Raw genomic sequence first — 19,318 nt, 5'->3', positions numbered from 1 at the left:
GTCTGCCCCGGCTTAGACTCATTGGAAGCATTTGGCCCACCATAACCTGCATTTTTAATTGAAATCCCTCATCCTGCTGGCAGTCTCACTTCATCATTTCACACATCTGTCACTTGCTGTTGGCTGCTGATGTCCTGGTGGCTCTCCCAGGTTCAAACTTTGACCAAGCAGCATCATTTGAAAGGGGCAGAACATCACCTCCTTGGTGCTTTGCCATCGGTTCTCCTGCATCCAGAGCATCCCACAGCAGAGAAGGGCACCCCTGCTGCTCCAGAAATAGCCATTATATTGAAATAAGTGCTGTCATTAAAGCTGTGATCTAGTTCAGATTAAATGAATCCCTTACCTCCCTTCTTTTTCACAGCTGTTCAATCAGGTGCTCTGGGTTTGACATCCATTAACAGTTTGATATCCATTCAGAAGTCAGTTTTGGGGGGAGCATTTTTGAAATTTGCCGGTTGGCAGGTTAGGATCTACTCGGCCAAAGGGGAGAAAAGCCAGCAGGAGGACCCCAAATGTTATTCCTGGATGCTGAGGAGGATTTCTGGTGTGTGCATTTCATCAAAACACACAACTGGGCATGGGAAAAAAAATCTACAGCATAAGAAAATGGGAGAAAACAGTCATTGTTCGTGCTGTCAGTCATTCACCGTGTCCATTTCTAGATGGATTTAGTGAGAAGGAAGTTTACAAAGAGGATGCAAGTTGTTTTGGGTGAACCTAATTGTGCCAAGCCAAAAGGCATTAACCTTTCTAAAGGATCACCGCTGCTCCCAAAATATTCACCTGTTGGTCCAAACAAAGGTCTCTGTGTGCTGATTTAAATCCTGGTTAGATCTGATGATTTGAAACCATAGTTTTATTCCCTGTACCCTGTTTTCTCTGTGCATTGGGGCCCTTTCCTGGTGACTGCTTCTGTGCCTGTGTGAAAGACAGGATGAAGATGACAGCAGCACCTTGAAACCTAAGTGTTTCAAGAAGATTTTGGCATATTGTATCCCTGAAATATCCTAGGACTACTGGGAAATGTTATTTTTGGACTCTTGATTTTTACAAGGCTGGTACAATTGGTGAAAGACTTTCACAGCTGGAAATGTAGTAGACTGTTGAACTGTGAAAACACTGCCTTGTTTTACTTTATGTAACTTGTTAATTCCCTGACTGGAAGAAGGGGAGAGCTAGTTCCCAGTTCCTGGAACAGAGTGTTGATGTTGCTTGTTGTTAATCAAGCCCTGGGCTTTGCCTTGACTGCTCTGTGCTCTCCTAGGAGTGTAGGACTAAAGCTGTTTCCATTGAGAGGAGCTGAATTTCCATTTGATTTCCGAGCCGAGTCGTTCCCGTGTTGTTCTCCCATTGCGGGCATGCTGGAATGTGCCCATTAAAACCCCCTTGTCAAGGAGTTTCTATTATATGCCAGCAAATAGCAGATCTGAAAACACACCCAACAGAGCAACAGCTCCCCGTTTGCCAGAGATAAAACATCAAATCCAAACCGAATGGACGCTGGGAATCCTTTATGTGTCTCTGAGTTCCTTTCATCTCCTCATGGCTCCGTTAATGGGTATCCCCACAGACCCTGCAGTGCTCTCTCTGCTTCCCCCTCCGTTCAGGCTTCTCCTGCCAATTGCCTGGCATTGTCAAATAATTGGAGTGGAAATGACAAGTGAAAGCGGGGCTGCGGCCATGCCAAGGCTCCTCGCCTGGCAGCCGGTGGGTGATGCTGGTAATTGTTAGCAAAAGTGTAATTGCTCCGGGCTCTGCCTGCGATTTCAACAGAGCAGCCTGCAGTTCCTCCTCTGAGACACCCGATCCCTGCCTTTTCTCTGTGGTCTCTGGCACAGGAACGACTTGGGAGGTAAATCCGACCTGGCACTTGGACCTAGAGAGCTCCCTTGGGGTTTCTCCACGTGGTGTGGCCTCCCCGCTCCGCACAGGAGAGTTGGGTCTCTCTCTGTCTGGGGACAGAGCAGCCTCTGGGAGAGTTCATCCCAGAATCCCAGAATAGCTGGGGGTGGAAGGGAGCTCTGCAGATCACCCAGTCCAACCCCCAGCCGAGGCTGGGTCACCTGGAGCGGGTGACACAGGAATGAGTCCGGGTGAGTTTGGTCCCAGGGCAGCTGTTCCACCTGGTGAGCTCTGCCACCCTCATGGAAAGAAGTTCTTCCAGATGCTGAGGAGGAACTCCTTGTGTTTTAGTTTATGGCTCTTACTTGTCCTGTCACTGGGCGCACCGAAAAGTCTGGCACCATCCTATTGACACACCTTGGAGATATTTGTATGGATTGATGAGATTCAGTCTCCAGCTCCTCCAACCCCACCTCCTGCAGTCTCTCCTGATGAGAGAGGTGTGCTGGACCCCTCATCATCATCATCAGGTGATTTGTGGGGTACAGGATAAGCAACAACCCCCTCGTTTTTGGTGTGACACCACAAATGCGCAGCTCGACCCCTGGCTGACATGAAGGCTGCAGCTGGGCTCTGCTGGCTTCACCCTGCTGAGCAATTGCAGCAATGCCACCACCCCAGTGACCGGCTTTACAGCTCCTGCGTGCTGCAGGGGACAGCCCAGCTCCCAGTGACATTTTAGGGATGGACTGGATATTTTCAGGAAGCCGTAAGAGCTGGAAAGGGGACACAAACCAGCTGTTGTGTGCTTCTTATTTTGCCAGTCTCTGCACCAGAATAGCACAGACTGTTATCTGGTGGGACGATATCCCCTGCTGAGTGGCACCTGATTAAATTACGGAGGCTTTTTGCATATTAATAGCAAGCAGACTGGTTATTTTTGATTGGTTGGGTGGGTTTTTGGTTTTTTTTTTTTTGCTGAGGCAGAAGAGGGACAGGTGCAGCTGTGTGAGGTTACGATAGCCAGTTGAAGAAGCAGCGGTGCAAGGGATTTAGGTCTTTCTGTGCTCTGGTTAATGTGACAGGGTGACAGCAGCAAACCAGGAGCGCTCACAGGTGCTCTGGCCTCCCTTTGCTCAGTGTCTGCTCTTCATCTCTTTAGCTTTCTTCTTTGCTTTTACTGCTTGTTGTGTTCTTGCCTCCTTCTTTTATCTTTCTCTCCCCTGTCTTTTTCTAAATCCTCATCAGTATTCTCCAAACCCATCACATGCTCACACTGTGCTCCCGCGTCTCCAGCTTTATCTCATTTTGTCTTGGACTGGGTCTCTGCAGGCTCAAAAGGTTTGTGAGAAATTCTTGTTCTTTTGGCCCCTGTTCTGCAGCCTGGCCCAAGTAATGTGGATGTATCTCTTCTTGCAGCATGGTGTTTTAAAATTCAGTTCAGTTCAATTTGAATGAGGTATCATTTCTTCTTTTGATGTAGGGAAATCCAGGGAATTAATAAATTATAATGGCTCTACTTGGCGCTTAAGGAGTGCTTTCCATCTTCAAAGCGCCCTTGGTGTGGTATTTCATTATTTATACTGTTAATTATATTAGTTATTATAAGGAAAAAGCCCTTTAAATTGTCATAGATAAAAATATGCTCTCAACAGGATTGGAATCCAGCACTTAGATTGCAGCAGATAATTTGTCCACTGAGGTGCAGAGCCTTGAGGAAGACGTCAGGTGGATTTCCAGCAGTTCTTTAAGCACTTACTGAAAAAAGTCTTGCTTCATGTTTAGAACTCTGTTGCCTGGGAGCTTTGAAGTGTCCTGGTACTCGCTGGGCGAGCACTAACAAAGCCTCACAACAGGACAGATAGGCGGGATCCACACCTTCCAAACTGGACTTCAGGTCTATTGCCAGGAATCTTAAGCTAAATATTGAATTGTCCAAAGACCTGCACGCTGAGACCTGTGAAGTGCTTGGAAGGCTCTCATATCCCAGAAAATCTGGTGGTAGTTTCCTGACTATTAAGTAGATATTGAATTATTAAAAACTCTGCAGAGAAGTGTCGGTTTTGATCCCGTACCTGGCAAGAGGAATTTAAAAGCAGCTGATTTGAGCCCAGAGACAGGAGCCAGCCTGCTTGGGCTATGGTAGAAGCCAGGGGGGAAACAAGGAGAGCAAAGAAGAGGGGTTTACTTATACAAGCCTGTGCATTTAAGTCTCAATATGTGAGTAAGGGTGGCTCTGTGTTCCTGAGTGGGAATTACCCTCCCTCTTTGCCTTACCCCGAGGGGCTGTGCACTTTCTAAGGTCAGCATTGCCACCTTCCTTCCATTAACAGTGAATCTCCCGAATTTTCTGACGCTTCTGGAGCATTTATAACCTTTGCATGGGCCTTGCCACAGAGAGGAGTGCAGTTTGATCTGGGAGAAATGCTTTCAGAAAGCAGGGGAGAGACACACAAGGAATTTTTTTGCCAAGTTTTTAGCCGTCGCGCTATTTGCAGATTGACGCTCTTGATCCAGCATCTCACTGAAGTACCGGAGCAAGTGGCCTGGTTTTTCAGGATATTTATTCTCTCATTAAGCGGCCTAATGGGCCTTTAAGGCACATTTCTGTATTTTATCATTATGTTTAACAGTTTTAGTAGTTAGCTGTAAATGTGCTCATGGCAGTCAGCTGTTAATCATCCTTCCTAGCTTAATTTGCCAAAGTCCTACTTTGCACTGTGAGTAAATTGAAGTAAATCGCTGCACGGCCGAAGCGAGCAGCAAGCTCTGGTCTCCTTGCAAATCCCTTTGAAACCAGGCTCGATGGCTGGGATAGGGGCTGTCCATCCTTCCCAGGAAAACATCCTGGCTGGTGTCAGTTTGGGGTTGTCTAGCTGAAAACGGCGTTTCAGATGAGAAACTGATCCTCCTCTTCCCGTGTTCTTGTGGAGGCAGCGTGGGATGGCGACCTCAGTGCAGGGGGAATGGAAGGGGTTCAAGCAGGGGTGGTGAAAACACCTGGTGAATTAGCTGTGGGTGTTCCAGTTGGGTGCACTGATGTGCTGTTTGCACATCTGTCCCGCTCTCTGCTTGGCCAGAGTCTCCTCCGTGGTGTTTTGGGATCGACGTGCCCGGGTGGAGCCCGCTCGTACCTGGCCACGTGTCCGGCGGTGGGTTTCCCTCAGAGCCACCTCCGCTGCCTCAGCACGACCTGCGATCGAGCTGCAGTGTGGACAGGCTGAACCTGATCACAGGGAGGTTTTTCAAAGCTCTTGTACCCACCTGGAGTTCTTGGAGGTTGGATTATCTTGCTGTCAGGGCTGATTATTGGCCATGCACGGCCTTGTCTTTCAGCTGCGTGCTGGAAGCTGTTGAGTGAGAAGTGGGCCTGATAAGCGTGTGGGAGGGAGGGGGCCTCTGTTGCAGTCTGCCTGTGGAGCTGTTTTGTTCAAACAGGACGTGCCTTGTGCTGCACGGGTCTCGTTTCCAACTTCATTTGCAGAATAACACGTTCTGGAAGCCGGATTCTTGCCAAGACTGCCGATGCCGGAGCAGTGTTGTCACCTGTGAGCCTACAGCCTGCAGAGCCCCTCAGTGTGACTTCCAGAAGGTAAGGGGTGAGCGTTTGTGGCTGCCCAGAGCCAGGCACAGGCTCTGTGTCCTTGTGCTCCTCCTTGGAGTGAAAACATGTGCTGTGAGAAGCCTTTGTCCCCCTCGCTGCGTTCCAGAGGCCGGGTGTCGGAGCAGCTCGATCCCAAAGGATGCCCCTGAACTGGGCTCGAACCTCCCAGCATGAGCCCAGCTTCCAGTCCCCCTTGGTTTGGAGGTGGGGCTGGGGCTCCCTGGAAGGTGCAGATGGGCACTTTCCACTCTGCTGAGCAACAACAGAGCTGAGATTGTCTGTCTTCCCATTTCTTCTTCCTCGTGATGGTTGCTGAGCTCTCCTTGTCTCCTGCTTGTCTTTGTCTGGGTCTTCATTAATTGGCCATGGAATTGGTCTTGCATTAACATCTGGATTGCTGGGGTAGAGTGCACAAATAGCAGTGAAAATGAGTGTTTTAAAGAGGCTGTCAGTATAATTATATGGCTTTGTGAAGCAGGTTAAAATGTTTCCCAATATGACAGCACTAATGAGGAAGTAGTTTTGATTCTTACTGGTTTTCCCCATTATTATTGCTGTATGTTGGTTAAAGCTAGACTGAACTATTAGGAATTTTTGTGCTAAAGAGGAGGGAAATCGAGTGCTGTCGTGGCACACCTGATAATGAGTGCACTAGATAAAATGATAAAAATCAGATAAATGAAAAGGTGGTAACTTGAAAGCTCATGAAGGGAAATAGGTTTATAGTGTGAAAGGAATCTGTGTGACTCCTTGACGTGGGCAATCTTCAAGACACAAAGATTAAGTGTTCCCAAAAGCATCTGGCCATTCAAGCATGGAAAAGGGTCACCAGGGATCTCTGAAGAAGAAAAATCCTTTCATGCTTCAAGGCTGAAACACCAAAAGAGAAGCAAAGTCAGAAATCACTGTCCCTCTCCATGGTTTGCTTCTTATCTACTCCTTATGAGGTTTATTAGCAAATATTGCTGATCTTGTTTCAGCAACATCTGTCCCATGTTTCTCAGTGGCCTTTCAGTGAAGAATCTTGAGTTTTGTCTTGAACAAGTGTTTTCTATTCTTTGAAAACTTGGTTCAGCTGAAAAATTCCCAGCTGTACTCTTGGGGAGGTGTCAATTCTGCTGTTATTATTTTGAGGGTAAAACATCAAGTGCACAAAGTGCTGTTCCACCTCTCAGCAAGGGGACGTGGTGTAGCAGCATTCTCTATTTCACTAGAAACCTTTCTGAGCTGAGAGCACCAGGTCCAGCAGGACCTCCTGTTAAAGTCCCTGTTTGATGGCAGCTGTTCATTGGAATCCTGTCTTCTCATTTTAGGGAGAAGTGCTCCAAATAGCCTCCAACAAATGCTGCCCCGAGTGTGCCTCCCGAGCCAAAGGATTCTGCCAGCATGAAGGACAGATTCACAGCGTGAGTGCTCCATCCACCTTCTCAGCAGGGACAATCCTTACCTGTTTGTTCCAGCCAGTGGAGGATTCTGAGCTGGTGTGCAGGGGAAGGATAGATCATCACATTTATATCCTGTCACTGTCAGATGATGGAATTTAGCAGGAGTTTGGTCAGCAGGGTGTGCAAAAAGGGAATGTGTTGTTGAGCAATTATGTCTCCTGCACTACTTAATGGGAGAAATTTCCCCACTTGTTCCTTCCTTTTGCTGTTTCTGTGGATGACTGAGACAGTGCAGTGACATCAGGAGGGGAGCAGAGCACAGTGGACTTGACATATTAGCTGTGCTTTTCTCTCAGCAGCCATCTGTGCTGCCGGAGATTGATTGCTGCTCTGCGACCTGGGTTCTGCATTCTGTAATCCTGAATTATTCAAGAAGCAAGTTCTGGGATGTGGTTTCACCTAAGGGGGTTGAAAGGCCAAAACAATCAGAATAAGTGTCTGGAGATAAGAAAAAAAATCAAGATTCATGGGTAGTAGTTAATGAATCATGTCAAACAACTGGCAAATGCAGAAAAATGGCTTAACAGCAAACTCAAGTCCTATGTGTGGTCTCTTACAGACTTTTCTGTTTGACAAGAGGCAAGTCAGGTCCAAATCTCCAGAAATATGCTAGAGTGCCCAGACACATGTGGGCTGTACTCTCCACACCTGAGATGGATGTTGTAACCCTCGGTTCCAGCATGAGCTGTGGCCAGCATGAAGCTGGTAGGAGCTAAACAAAAACTGGAACAGGAGGGATATCACACCCATCCCCTTCTCAGGTTTCTTTGTGCCTTGGTCGCACTATGGTGCCGAATTTGGTGGTACTGTGTCCTATCATAATGCATTTTATTTCCTCTTGTGCTATTTCTGCATTTTCCTGTGCTGTTCTCTTGCTGCAGCTTCTGTCTTTTGGCTGTTTTTGAGCCTCTTCTTTGGGTAGGCATCCCCACAAGAAGAATATGTTCCTAGATGTACCTACAATCACATTTCACATCCCAGTTCCACTGTCACAGGGTCAGAAAGCCACTTGTCACCAGTGCTAAGTCTCATCCTTGAGAGAGGAGGAGCTTGAGAAGGGAGAGGACTTACTTGCAGGTCTCACTGTGCTTTCTGTGTCCTTTTTGTCTCGTGTGCAGCACGGCACGCAGTGGACCAGCTCGGGATGTGTCCAGTGCTCCTGTGCCCACGGGAAGGTGACCTGCAGCCCCAGGACCTGCCCAGCCCTCAGCTGTGGGCAAGGGGAGCTGCAGGACACTGCCCAGGGCTCCTGCTGTCCCAGATGTGTGGGCCGTGGTGGTGAGTACTGTCTGGTTCCATTGATCTGAGCTCAGAACCTCCTTCTGAGCCCCAAATCTGGAAAGCTTTTCTTTTCTTGTTCACTTTTGTTGGGAAGACACTGGGGGCAGGCATGTCTCTTAATTCCCTTTCTGTCCTGCTGCCACATTTACATTTTTAAAAGCTTCTCCCATGGGCTGGGAGTGGGGACATGCTTTAAGCACTGGGAAGATGTGCATAATGTGTCCTCATTTTGGAGATTAAAACTGGGGGAAAAAACTCAGGTATTTCCTAGGCATTTGGACTTGGCGAGTTCCAAAAATGCTTCTTCAGCTGTTGGATGCCTTTTCTTGTAGAGTCCCAGTGGGAGAAGTGCATCCTTAAATCGCAAGCTCCTTGGAAACTGGTGGAGTTGTTACCCTCTTCACCTGCTTTGACAAACTACAGATTTGAATTCTGAGATGGACAAAAGCTGTGTTTTCATGATGGGTGACAGAAAAGGATTCAAGGGTGTTGGAAAATAAACGTTCCCCTTGTTTTTCTGTCCCTTAGAGCATTGCTCCTTCGATGGCCACGTGTTCCAGGACGGCGAGGGCTGGAGCCTGGGCCGCTGCTCCAGATGTGTCTGCAGGGATGGTGCAACTCTGTGCTCCACAGCTTCCTGCCAGCCTCTGCTCTGCAGCCAGGTCAGGACCCTCCTGCCTTCTAGGAAATGTTCCTCAGCACCTCCTTTTCCTTGGGCAGTCTGCATTTCTCGTGCTGGGGACCAAATCAGCAGGCAAAGCTTCTGGGTGATGAGTGGGTGATGTGGAAAAGAGATATTTGACCTGCAGAAATGGTGTGGACTGATGATGAAGCTTGTGTGTCTCTTCCCTGGTATCTTCTTTCCCCAGCACTTTATTTTTATCATCCCTTTGCTGGTTAATTAGGCACAAATTCTGTTTAAAGAAATTGCTTTTTTGTTTTCTACCCAAAAAACATGATCTGGAATTGATCAGGAAATGTTTCTATTTCTGTTGAGCGAAGGAAAGAAAGCACAATATTTATAACAGGGTTTATCTTCACAAATTTCAGTGTTTAGTTTGCAGCTGGAAAGTTTGATTTGCAAGTCTTGTTACTTTTTTTTTTTTGTACAAGAGCTCTAGAAATGCTTCTGAGGATAGGCAGCTGTGGATGAAATTCCCCTTTTGCCTTCAGGAGTTCAGAAATACAAGGCAGAAAAGTCTCAGAGCAGGGTTCCTTCCGTGTGTTGGTGTTTAGGAAACAACAAAACTGGGAAGAGGAGTTAGGCAAGCTCATGGTTTTAGTCCAGTTAGGAGAACAGAGGGACATTGCTGTTTCCCAGGTCTTTGCTGTGCACAGGTGATGAGTTTTTAGCATTTATGCAGGGATCAACACAGCCAAAACCCTACAAGACTCTATAGAGTGTTCACACAGGGTTAGTAAAGGCAGCAAACTGTACACAGTACTCCAGACTCTGGGAAAATCAATTTTTGAACTTCTTGTTACTGTATTCCAAGTGCTGAAGGGTGTGACTGTGCTCTTTGGGTCTTTTTCATTGGGCCCATTGTACCCTGGTTTTGGGCCCCTTGGTGTACTCCTTTGCAACAGCACGCCTGGAGCTGGCTCCCTGGAAATCCTCATCTCTGACCTGATGTTTTAGGGGCTGCCATTTTCCAAGTACTTTTAGGTCTGTTACCACACTCCAGTGACAAATCCAGAAGCTCCCTGACTGAGAACTCTTCACTAAGTAAATCAAAAGCAGTACTCATAAACTTTTTTTTTTTTTGCTTCTGTTGATGCTTTCCCAGCTTTCTGTTACTGGACCAGATGTTTGGACAATTAGCACTATTTTTTTAAAATTTATTTTTATTTTTTGGATAGAAGAAACCCCACCTGTTTGTGTGTGTGTGTGTTAATTGTGTTTTGCTTTGTCCTGAGATATTCCATTAGTATTCATTTACTAAGTACTCTGCATGAAAACAGATTTATGCCTGCTCTAGATCCCTCCTTTCCCACTCCAAGTGGACTGGTGTAACCTGCTGAGCCATTGCACTAATGTTTAATCAGCTAATCATTGGGATCTAATTGGTGGATTCAGGAGTGACTGTGTTGTTGCTGTGATGTATTTGAGAGTAATTGGCTGGCAGCATCCAAGTTAATGCAGCAGAAAGCCAATTCTGATGGTGTTCCAGATATTTCCTACCAAGGACATTTCCCGGTGGAAGGGACGTTAGCAGGATGTGCAAGGAACCTCTTCTGATCTCAATCAAAGCTCAATTTTCTTGCATGGGCCTTTATCTCTGTCCCTTCCTTTGTTCTCCACTCCATCAAAAGCCAAGACAGAAATTCTCCCGGGATTAAACTCTCATCTTCCATCTTTCAGATGACTTTGCTCTTCCCTAAGTGCTGAGGGAGAAGAATGCCAAAAATCCCTGTTGCATGCCACCAAAATACACAAAAAAAGGTCTTTTGACTCTGGTGGGAAATCTGTCCTTGGTAACTTTGGCACAAAGTCTTCCACTCTTTCTTTGGAAGCCCAGGATTTGACGGATGGAGAAGATGAGATGGTGGTGCTTGACATTTCTACTGTAATTCCAGGGTCTTCTGATCATCCTGGCGTGGCTGGAGGGAGGTGCTGATGAACAGTGCTATTCCTAACTGGATGTTTGATGTACAAGGACTGGGAGCAGAGGAATTAGCCAGGTTTTGGATGGTTGGAGTTGGGCCACACAAGTTATATTGGTGTGAAGTGCCAGCCTTTTCCAACGTGATTGAAATCCATAGTAAAAAAAAAATGGAAATGAGAAAAATGCAGTTTTAAGCATAATTTAACATCTGCACAGACAGTATGGATGGATTTAACTAAAACAGTGCAGATGCCTGAGAGGTGGTGAGTGTAAATCACACCTTCCAAACCTCAAAATGTGGCAATTCCAGAAAAAAAACTTCTCTCATCCATCTCCTGCCTTATTGTGCTTCCCTGCATAGCTGTATATTTATTTTTTCCCTTGTGTATCTGCATGCCTGAATATGAGTACTTTATGTCGTGTGTATGAATTTATCTGCATCTCTCCATGTATTCAGACCTCAGCTGCCACCTAAATAAGCCCAGAAAATGAGGTGGAGAAAACCTCTTTCAAGCCTTTTGCTCTGCCCTTGTGCTGCTTTTCGGGCCAAAACAAAACCCTGAGTGGCAGTGGGTTATCCCATGGATGCTAAATGCCTGGAATTCCAAGCACTGATGCTGACCCACATGTTAAGTGTTCATTCTTTCTTCTCCTTGTCTCTGCCTTCTGTTTAGGAGGAAGTCATGGTTCTGTCTCCTGGAAAATGCTGCCCAGAATGTGTCCCAAAGCCCTGCTCCGTGTCGGGAAGAACGTTCCAGGTGACTTGTGACAAACCACACCAAAACCACTCACAATTTTTGGCACATCTCTCTTTCCCTTCTCCCCAACCTCTGACTTGCTGCCAGCACTGAGAGCTCAGTACAAACACTGCTTTTTTCCCCTCCTGGAAAGGCAGGAGAGTTGTAATCCATCAGGCCTAGATAAGAATTTGCTGGCCAGCAGGAAAGGAAGTTTGCTGGGCCAAGCAAATGAGGCACTTTTCTTTTCACACTTGCTTTGAAGGAGGAAAGCAGAAAGCACTGGTGGTCAAAGTATTTATAGTTTTCACTGTGTCATCTGGAATTAATGGAATGCATTAGTCAATGAATGTATGTATGTGGGATTTTCTGTCCATGATTTTTTTTTTGGCTAATAATAGCAGTTCAGACCTCCCCAACGCCACTAGCTTGCAATGAATGAGAAATACACACTCACAGTGTCATCTAGACCTCAGTCCCTCTTCATCCTGTTTGCTGAGCATGTAGAGATCAGCATTTGTTTAAGAAAAGTTTATTATCTGATACAGACGTGCAGAAGGAGCCATCATATTCCATAAGCAGCTCAGGTTTCTGGAAGGAATTTGGTTGTTTTCCAAGAGTGTTTAACAACTGCATCCATGTTCTTTTTCAACAGCACGGGGAGCAGTGGCAAAAAAATGCCTGCACTGCGTGTGTGTGTCAGAGAGGGGAAGTGAGATGTCTGAGGGAGACCTGTGGCTCTGTCACCTGCCAGAAGGTACCGAGAAATCACCCACCTCTGATGCCCCAGCTGCACCTTCTGCTGTGCCAAGGGCTTCAGGCAGCCCTGCTCACTGCTGGCTGGTGCTTTTAGGGGGAGAGCAAGGTGCAGCGCCCTGGGAAGTGCTGTGAGGAGTGCGTGTCTTCCAAAGGGAGCTGCTTGCACGGTGGCACTGTCAGGTACCATGGAGAGATGTGGAACAGCACCAGCTGTGACTTCTGCCTGTGCCAGGAGGGACAGGTCACCTGCCAGGGAGCTGAGTGTGCCAAAGTGGAGTGTGCCAAGGTGAGAAAGGCTTTCTTCTGCCAGGATGGACCTGTCAAGTCTTGGGATTTTTATTTTTTTTTCCCCACCTCCCTTTCTATTTTTTCTCAGCTTGAGACACTGGCCCTTGTTTTGTGCAGTCCCCTCAAAAACATTTCACAGGGAAGGAGGGCAAACCTGGAATTTCCCATGCAAGTTTGCACAGTGGGCTTCCATTGTGAAGCAAACCAGTGACTGATTTAACTTGGATTCCCTCCCGTGCTGTGTGTGCCTGCTGTAGTGGAGGATCAGACACACAGAGGATTCAGTGGTGATGGCTGGATTTACCAGGAGCTGAGCATGGGGAGAATGTGCAGGTCAGAGATGGTTAAAAGCCCAAGAAACGTTCCTTTTGTCCTCCTCGTGTGTGCTGCAGTGGCCTTCAGTGAGGCAGCTGGATATGGAAGTCAGTGTTGTACTTTCCTTCATTTCTTCCATGCCACTCTTAGCATGGAAGTGAAGCTGGCAAGGTATTTTATTCCCATTGCTGTTTGCTGCAAAGCTAATACCCTCCCTGCCAGGTTCTGTTCTATTTGCTCTGCAGTGGATGTGCAAAATGCATTAGATAGGGTCAAATGCTTCACCCACACAGGTACAAAAATGCTTTGAATTGGCTTTTTTTTGCAGTGGGATAAGACTTGTGCCTTGTTTGTCACTCAGCACGGGCTGAGAGGATTGGGATTGCTCAGCCTGGAGAGGAGGAAGCTTTAGGGTGACCCAATTGTGGCTTTCCAGTACCTGAGGGGCTCCAAGAAATATGGAGAGACTTTTTACAAGGGTCTGGAGTGACAGGATAAGAGGGGAATGGCTTCACAGTGGCAGAAAGTAGTTTAAACTGGATATTAGGAGGAGGTTGTTCCCTTTGAGGGAGGTGAGGCCCTGGCACAGGTTGCCCAGAGAAGCTGTGGCTGCCCCTGGATCCCTGGAAGTGTCCAAAGCCACTTGTCCCTTCCAACCCAAACCATTCTGTGATCTGTTGCAGTTGGTGGGCTCTTACCTGTTTTATACCTACTGCTCCACAGTGTCAGTGAGGAAAAGGGAAAGAACTGTGGCCTCCTGGGTTTTCTGTCTCAGTGATGATGCTTTTTCTGCTGCTAAATCTTGAACGGCAGCACCCTTGTGGTGTGTCTGAGGTCCAACCAAAACCCAGACATACCAGTTCCACGGGATAACCTTGTTTTAATGAGTGTTCAAAGGAGTGAAAATCCACACACAGACTCCCAAACTGTACAAAAAAAGGGTGTATCAAGGTGTAAAAAGTGTGTGTTCAGCTGTGACCGTGCCTTTGAAACAGCCAAAACTCAGTGAGCCTGGGACCCAAAGTCACCCCTGCCATGGGTGATCACACAGCCTGAAACTGCTCAGAGAGATTTTTGGTTTTTTTGCTGGATGAAAAGTCGTGGTTGTCATAAAATCTCGTGCACTTGCAGCTGTTTGAGCGAGCTGCCTTCGTGCTCCTGGCTGTAAATTGGATCATTTACACTAATGATGATGGCGTGCTGTCATGGCTCAGTGGGGAGGATTAGTTAATATTCATGCTCACATCTTGGGTACTGACAAAAAAAAATTCCATTATTCAGAAAAGCCAGGGGTGTTTTCCAGGACAGGAGCTGGAGATGTTAACCTGTAGGGTTCAGGACTCCTCAGGTCATGCTCATTCCTAGTTTGCCTCAATAGTGCAAGGTGTGCATTAATTAATTACAAAAAAATATTTATTCAAAAAACAAATTCCATGTTTTCTTTTTCCTTTGTATTTTCCTTGTGAAGTTGCAGGTCTGTTTATTGTGGCACCTGCCTCAATAAAATCAGAGCCCATGAGAAGCCAGGAGCACTTGGATTTCTCTCTTCATAAGGCACTGATTAATTTCCTGGTCACATCATCCTACTGGAAGTGTAATGAGGCCACAGATAGGAACTGTGAGAGGTTTAGCTCCAAACCCTTTCAAACAAACTTGTCCAGCCAAGTGTCCGTGGTGATTCTGACCTAATCCTCAAAAAGCTGTTTTCAGCAGGCTGTGAGCACGTTCTCAACCTGGAATATGATCAATCTCTCTGCAGCAAAGCCACAACTTATCTCCCACAGCCTCTCCCTTTTCTGAGCCTTGGCAGAGCAGCATAGCTGTGTTTTTTTGGTCTAGGCAAGCCGTGCTCCGTGGATAGTCGCTCCCAGTTCTCCTGTAGCCTGTGTTTGTGGATGTGGGTGGGAGAGTTTACAGTACACAGCAGTGACATGAGAGCCAAGCCCTGCCAAAGGCATTTTGGAGTAATTGAAGAGCAGAAATGCGTAGAAGCAGCAGAGGGAGGTTTAGGCCGTGTGTGGTCCTCGGTGACTTAAGAAACCAGATGGTTCCTCCTCTGGCATCCCCTGCTCAGGAATGCACCAGGGATGTCAGAGTGTGTCACTTAGATGTTCTCCCTTAGTGCACCTAACAATGAGCAGTGCTGGTGTCACCCTGTCTGTGCCTTTAATAATTCCCCTACAAAAACTGAGTGTGCCAGTGTGGCCCAGGGAAGATTATCCTGGAGCAGGATTGGCATAAATCAGAAGAACTACCTGGTAATCTTGGAAACCGAAGCTGTTTCTGGTGAGCTGTGTCCTGGTTCCCTAGGAAAAAGAGTCTCTCTCTTTTCTAAATATTCAGCTTCCACTTGGGCACAAAGAGTTGTGGTGAATTGGGGCACTTTATTCCTTTTTCCTGCTGCTAAATTCTTATCTTCAGACTGAAGTTATTTAAGTGGAATCTGCGGAGCTGTACAGTTGTGACAAAGAACAGGCTTTTTCCATCTGGGATAAATAGAGCATGTGCTTTGAAATTCTCTGGGGGAAGTAAAAGTAGAACATTCAAAATGAAGGTAAGCCTCTATGCATTGAAATCTTGAGGTTGGTCCAGTGAAATCCTAGTGATCCACGGAGAAGAAGGGGGAGTATTTCTCTGCGGGATTTAGGGATGAAGTAATGGCCTTATCGCTGAATTCCGAGCCCTTTTCTGAGCTTTCTTCAGCAACTGCAATATTGGCTAAGCACATTTTTCAAACTATACCTGCAGAGATGAAGTGGGATACAGAGAAGATAAGGTGAAATTAGATATTGGAGATTGCATTCCAGGGCAAGAGCTGTTCTGCCTCGGCATTCCACAGCGGTTTTGGCGATGTCGATTCCCTTGGAATTGCTGCAACCTTTTCTCTTCCTCACAGGGTGAAGAATTAATTCACTTAGAGGGGAAGTGCTGTCCTGAATGTATCTCCAGCCGTAGTTACTGTGTTTACAAAGAACATACCAAAGCTGTGAGTATCCTTGTACTTTGCAGCAGGGAATAGAGAGTTCTGCTCACAAAGGTTTGGAGGGCTTGGCTCTCCCTCTTGATATTATTTGCAAGTGTTAGCAGAAAAATAATCCATTGATATCGTCTGCAGATTGCTTTTGCAGTTTGCAGAAACACTCGTGTGCATTGGCTGCAGAATTTCACTTTTCTTTGGTCTCCTTTGTGCAGCTCAATCAATCATTTCTCTTTAATATTTAATATCCCTGCTCAGAGGTTTCCTGCACATTTCATAAAGATTGTTGATTTTAATCCCATCAAGTAGAAGCTACAGAGCTGGGGCAGTGTGTAGCTTTCTGACAATGTACCCCACTAATTATAATCTTTACAGCAACAGGAGCCCATTATTAATATGTTCAAGGAACTTCCCTCTGAAGTTAAAGAGAAAGGAAACATTGATTATCTCAGTTTAAATATACCAGTGGTGGATTTTTCCTTGCCCCCACAGATGAGCACTGGAGCTGACAGCTGCTCTTTGCCAACAGATGCGGGAAACGAGAAATTTAATATTGTTCGGGGCTTTTTTAACATGCTGAGCCTTTCTTTGCTCAGATCCCTTTCCCTGCCCCAGGTCAGGTAAAACACTAAGGTGGGAGCTTTTTTCCAGGTGTTGCTTTGTCCTTCCTGAGAGAGGAGCTGGCTTTGTGAGCATTTAAAATGCCTGCTTGTCTCTTTTCTGCGGAGCTCTTCATCCCTGTGCTGTTTCACCTGGCCATCTCTACACCTGCCAGATCCACTCAGCACCGAGGCTTTCCCTGGCTCCTGAAGCTGTGTTTGTTTCTCCTGCAGAACGGGGAGACCTGGGCAGAAGGGCCGTGCCGGGAATGCGAGTGCAGGGATGGGGATGTGACCTGCTTCCAGCGCTCCTGCCCGCCCTGCCCGAGGGGCAGCCGGCCTCTGGAGGCCAAGGGAGACTGCTGTCCACGCTGCCAGCCAGGTACAGAGCCAGGGAAATCCTTCTTCTGGAATCCCTGCAGCCTTCACTGCCCCAGCAGCACTCTGATCCCCTGTGGAATCTTATCTTGTCTCCACTTTTCAGTTGCTAATTAACTCGTTTCCATACAATTTAGTTCCTAGATAAGCTTGAGGCTCCCAGTGACTTCCCCTGATTTAAATGGCAACTTTATTTTGGCATAAGAACTTCTCCTCAGGGTTGGTGTTTTGGAAGAGTTTTGTCTTTTTCTCTTTTCTTTCCCTGCTCCTTTCTGAATCCTAGCATGAGTTTCAGAGTTTATGGGCTCCTGATTATCTCTTGGGAGTGGGAAGAAGAAAGAAAGTGCATACACTTCTATGTCACAAGCTCACCTGGGGCTGAATGGCTGCCAGTTAATAATTGTTTGGGAAGACTAGCATAGCCTTGGCTTATATGGTAATTTTGCCTATAAATTCCTTTTTCTCCAGGATATTGTCATTCCCCTGCATTTACATTTCATGGTTGGGAGGCTTTAGCTGTGGATTGCTCCTTCTTTTTGGTAGCTCTTCTTGTTGCATTCATATAACTTTGGTTTTATCAGGGTGCTCCAGTTAATGCTTTATCTCAGTAAAAAAGAGAGTAGCTTCACAGTTTAATTGTGCTGGGGCACATTTAGCATCTCCTTGTTTTAAAGCTTGTTATTTGCTGCATGCTAATGGAAGTGCAAAGCACTACAGAAAGAGAAGTGAGGAAAAAGTGGGTTTGGTCAGTTCAGATGGAATTGTCCTGGATTCTTGAGAGGGAACAGCATCTGCACAGGCTGCTGAGGGAGGGATAGATGATGCAGTGCTCTCAGCACCTCTCCCTTCTCCTTATCAAGAAGTACCTCTGTCTGCTGGTTATCCCTGAAAAAGTGGTGGCATGGTGGTAGCATTTTGGGAAGCCCAGGCTTTGGAGTCATAGAGAGACATACAGAGCCAAGCCTGCACTTTTTGTGTCCTAAGGGTAACTGGCAATTTCTCTTACCCAGGCCTGCTGTTTTCCCCCTGTGTTTTTCTGTCTTGCAGCGGTGGGGGATGAGAAACAAATGCAAAATGCAGCCTGCAGCAGTTCAATCTGTGAGCCCAGAACACCAGCCCCTGCTGCATCTGCTTCCATAAAGCCAGCAAAAATTGATTGCTGCTTCTCAGAGGTGTTCTGGGGGAGGCTGGCAGAGAGAACCCATTCCTTTTCAGGCAGGGGAAACCAAAAAGCCCTGGGCACTGATGTATTTATGTTAAAACCAGCAAATATTCCCTTTCACTGAGAACTTTTGGCTTGGAGCCTCGCTGAGAACACTTGGCTGGGAGCAGAGGGGCCTTTTTTTGTAGCCAGAGAAAAACTGCTCTGTTATATATCTCTCCAAGTACCTGTGGCCAGGAAGTACTTCTGTGGTGCTGTGCCATCAAGGTTTTTCTGGAGGTGGAAGCACTCTTCCATCTCTGCTCTGACCTGGCATGGACACAGAGTCTTGACTTACTGCAGGGTTTGGCTTTAAGAATCTCAAATTCAGGTTGTTTCGGGCTGTTAATTCCTGGTGGCTCACAATTTTTACTGCTGAGAAACCATGTAGACAATGAATACTCTTTTAATCAATTGCCTAGAAAATCTGAGTCTATATAATGACTTCTCACATAGTAAATAGAGCACTAAAACATTTAGCCCCTTTGATATAATCCAGTATATAAAAACCCACTCCAAAGCTAACGCACCTTGTACCACCCAGGGAAACAAGCCACGAATTTCACTTTGATTTTGGAGTGGTGTTGTTTTGCTCCTTCCTGGCTGCCAGCACTGCTCTGTGTGTTCCCCCTGTGCCAGGTGAGTGCCACCCAGACTGTGTGAGCTGCTCCCAAGCCTCTGATGGCTGTGACTCCTGCCGGGACCCCGGGAAGCGGCTGCAGGACGGGCGCTGCGTGGAGATGTGTGGACAGGGCTTCTACCAGCACGGGGGGGCCTGCTTAGGTAATTCCTGCAAGGGGTTAGACCCCTTCTTCTCTGCTGCATGCTGTACTTCTGGCTGTGGGATCCCGTGGGTTCATCCTGAAGAGATTGCCAGGCTTTGGTTGGAAAAGCATCCAGGCACGTGCTGTGTTGGAAACACGAGGCTTTGTGAGGTTTCAGATGGAAGCAGACGCAAATTTTTCGACTCTTTAGCCAGAATGAGGCAAAACCATCTCGTCAGAGCGGGGCGGGGGTTCTCTCTGCAGCAGGGATTTGGCATTGATTTTTCTTCTCTCTTCTTTCCCCTGGAAGCCTGCAATGAGACCTGCTCAGCCTGCACCAGTGGATTTGAGTGCTCCTCGTGCCAGGCACCCCTGCTGCTGAAGGACGGGCAGTGTGTGAGTTCCTGTGGGAAGGGCTACGTTCAGGATCAGCTCCTCTGCACAGGTACCTGGGAGCAAAAGAGGCTGCAGTGCTCTTGTGATGGCAAAAGCTGTACCTGGGCTATGGGAACCCTCTCT

The 19,318-nt window shown here is 47.0% G+C and overlaps 1 protein-coding gene across 2 annotated transcripts in view; it reads left to right on the top strand.

Annotated features, from left to right (window-relative positions):
- The window catches only part of LOC111929450 (extracellular matrix organizing protein FRAS1), a 106,783-nt gene that overhangs the window by 26,947 nt on the left and 60,518 nt on the right, over nt 1–19,318 (top strand). For both annotated transcript variants that reach the window (XM_086890741.1, XM_086890742.1), the window contains exons 3-13: nt 5,330–5,437; nt 6,763–6,855; nt 8,013–8,172; nt 8,704–8,837; nt 11,456–11,539; nt 12,174–12,275; nt 12,372–12,563; nt 15,777–15,866; nt 16,691–16,838; nt 18,675–18,818; nt 19,110–19,244. In XM_086890741.1, coding sequence (XP_086746867.1) covers nt 5,330–5,437; nt 6,763–6,855; nt 8,013–8,172; nt 8,704–8,837; nt 11,456–11,539; nt 12,174–12,275; nt 12,372–12,563; nt 15,777–15,866; nt 16,691–16,838; nt 18,675–18,818; nt 19,110–19,244 — 1,390 coding nt within the window. The remainder of the gene's footprint in view (nt 1–5,329; nt 5,438–6,762; nt 6,856–8,012; nt 8,173–8,703; nt 8,838–11,455; nt 11,540–12,173; nt 12,276–12,371; nt 12,564–15,776; nt 15,867–16,690; nt 16,839–18,674; nt 18,819–19,109; nt 19,245–19,318) is intronic.

Source organism: Cyanistes caeruleus, chromosome 5 (genome assembly GCF_971803275.1).
Source record: "Cyanistes caeruleus chromosome 5, bCyaCae1.hap1.1, whole genome shotgun sequence".
Classification (NCBI taxonomy): Eukaryota; Metazoa; Chordata; class Aves; order Passeriformes; family Paridae; genus Cyanistes; species Cyanistes caeruleus.
Note: the sequence above shows the minus strand (reverse complement) of the source record. Positions and strands in the feature narration are given on the sequence as shown.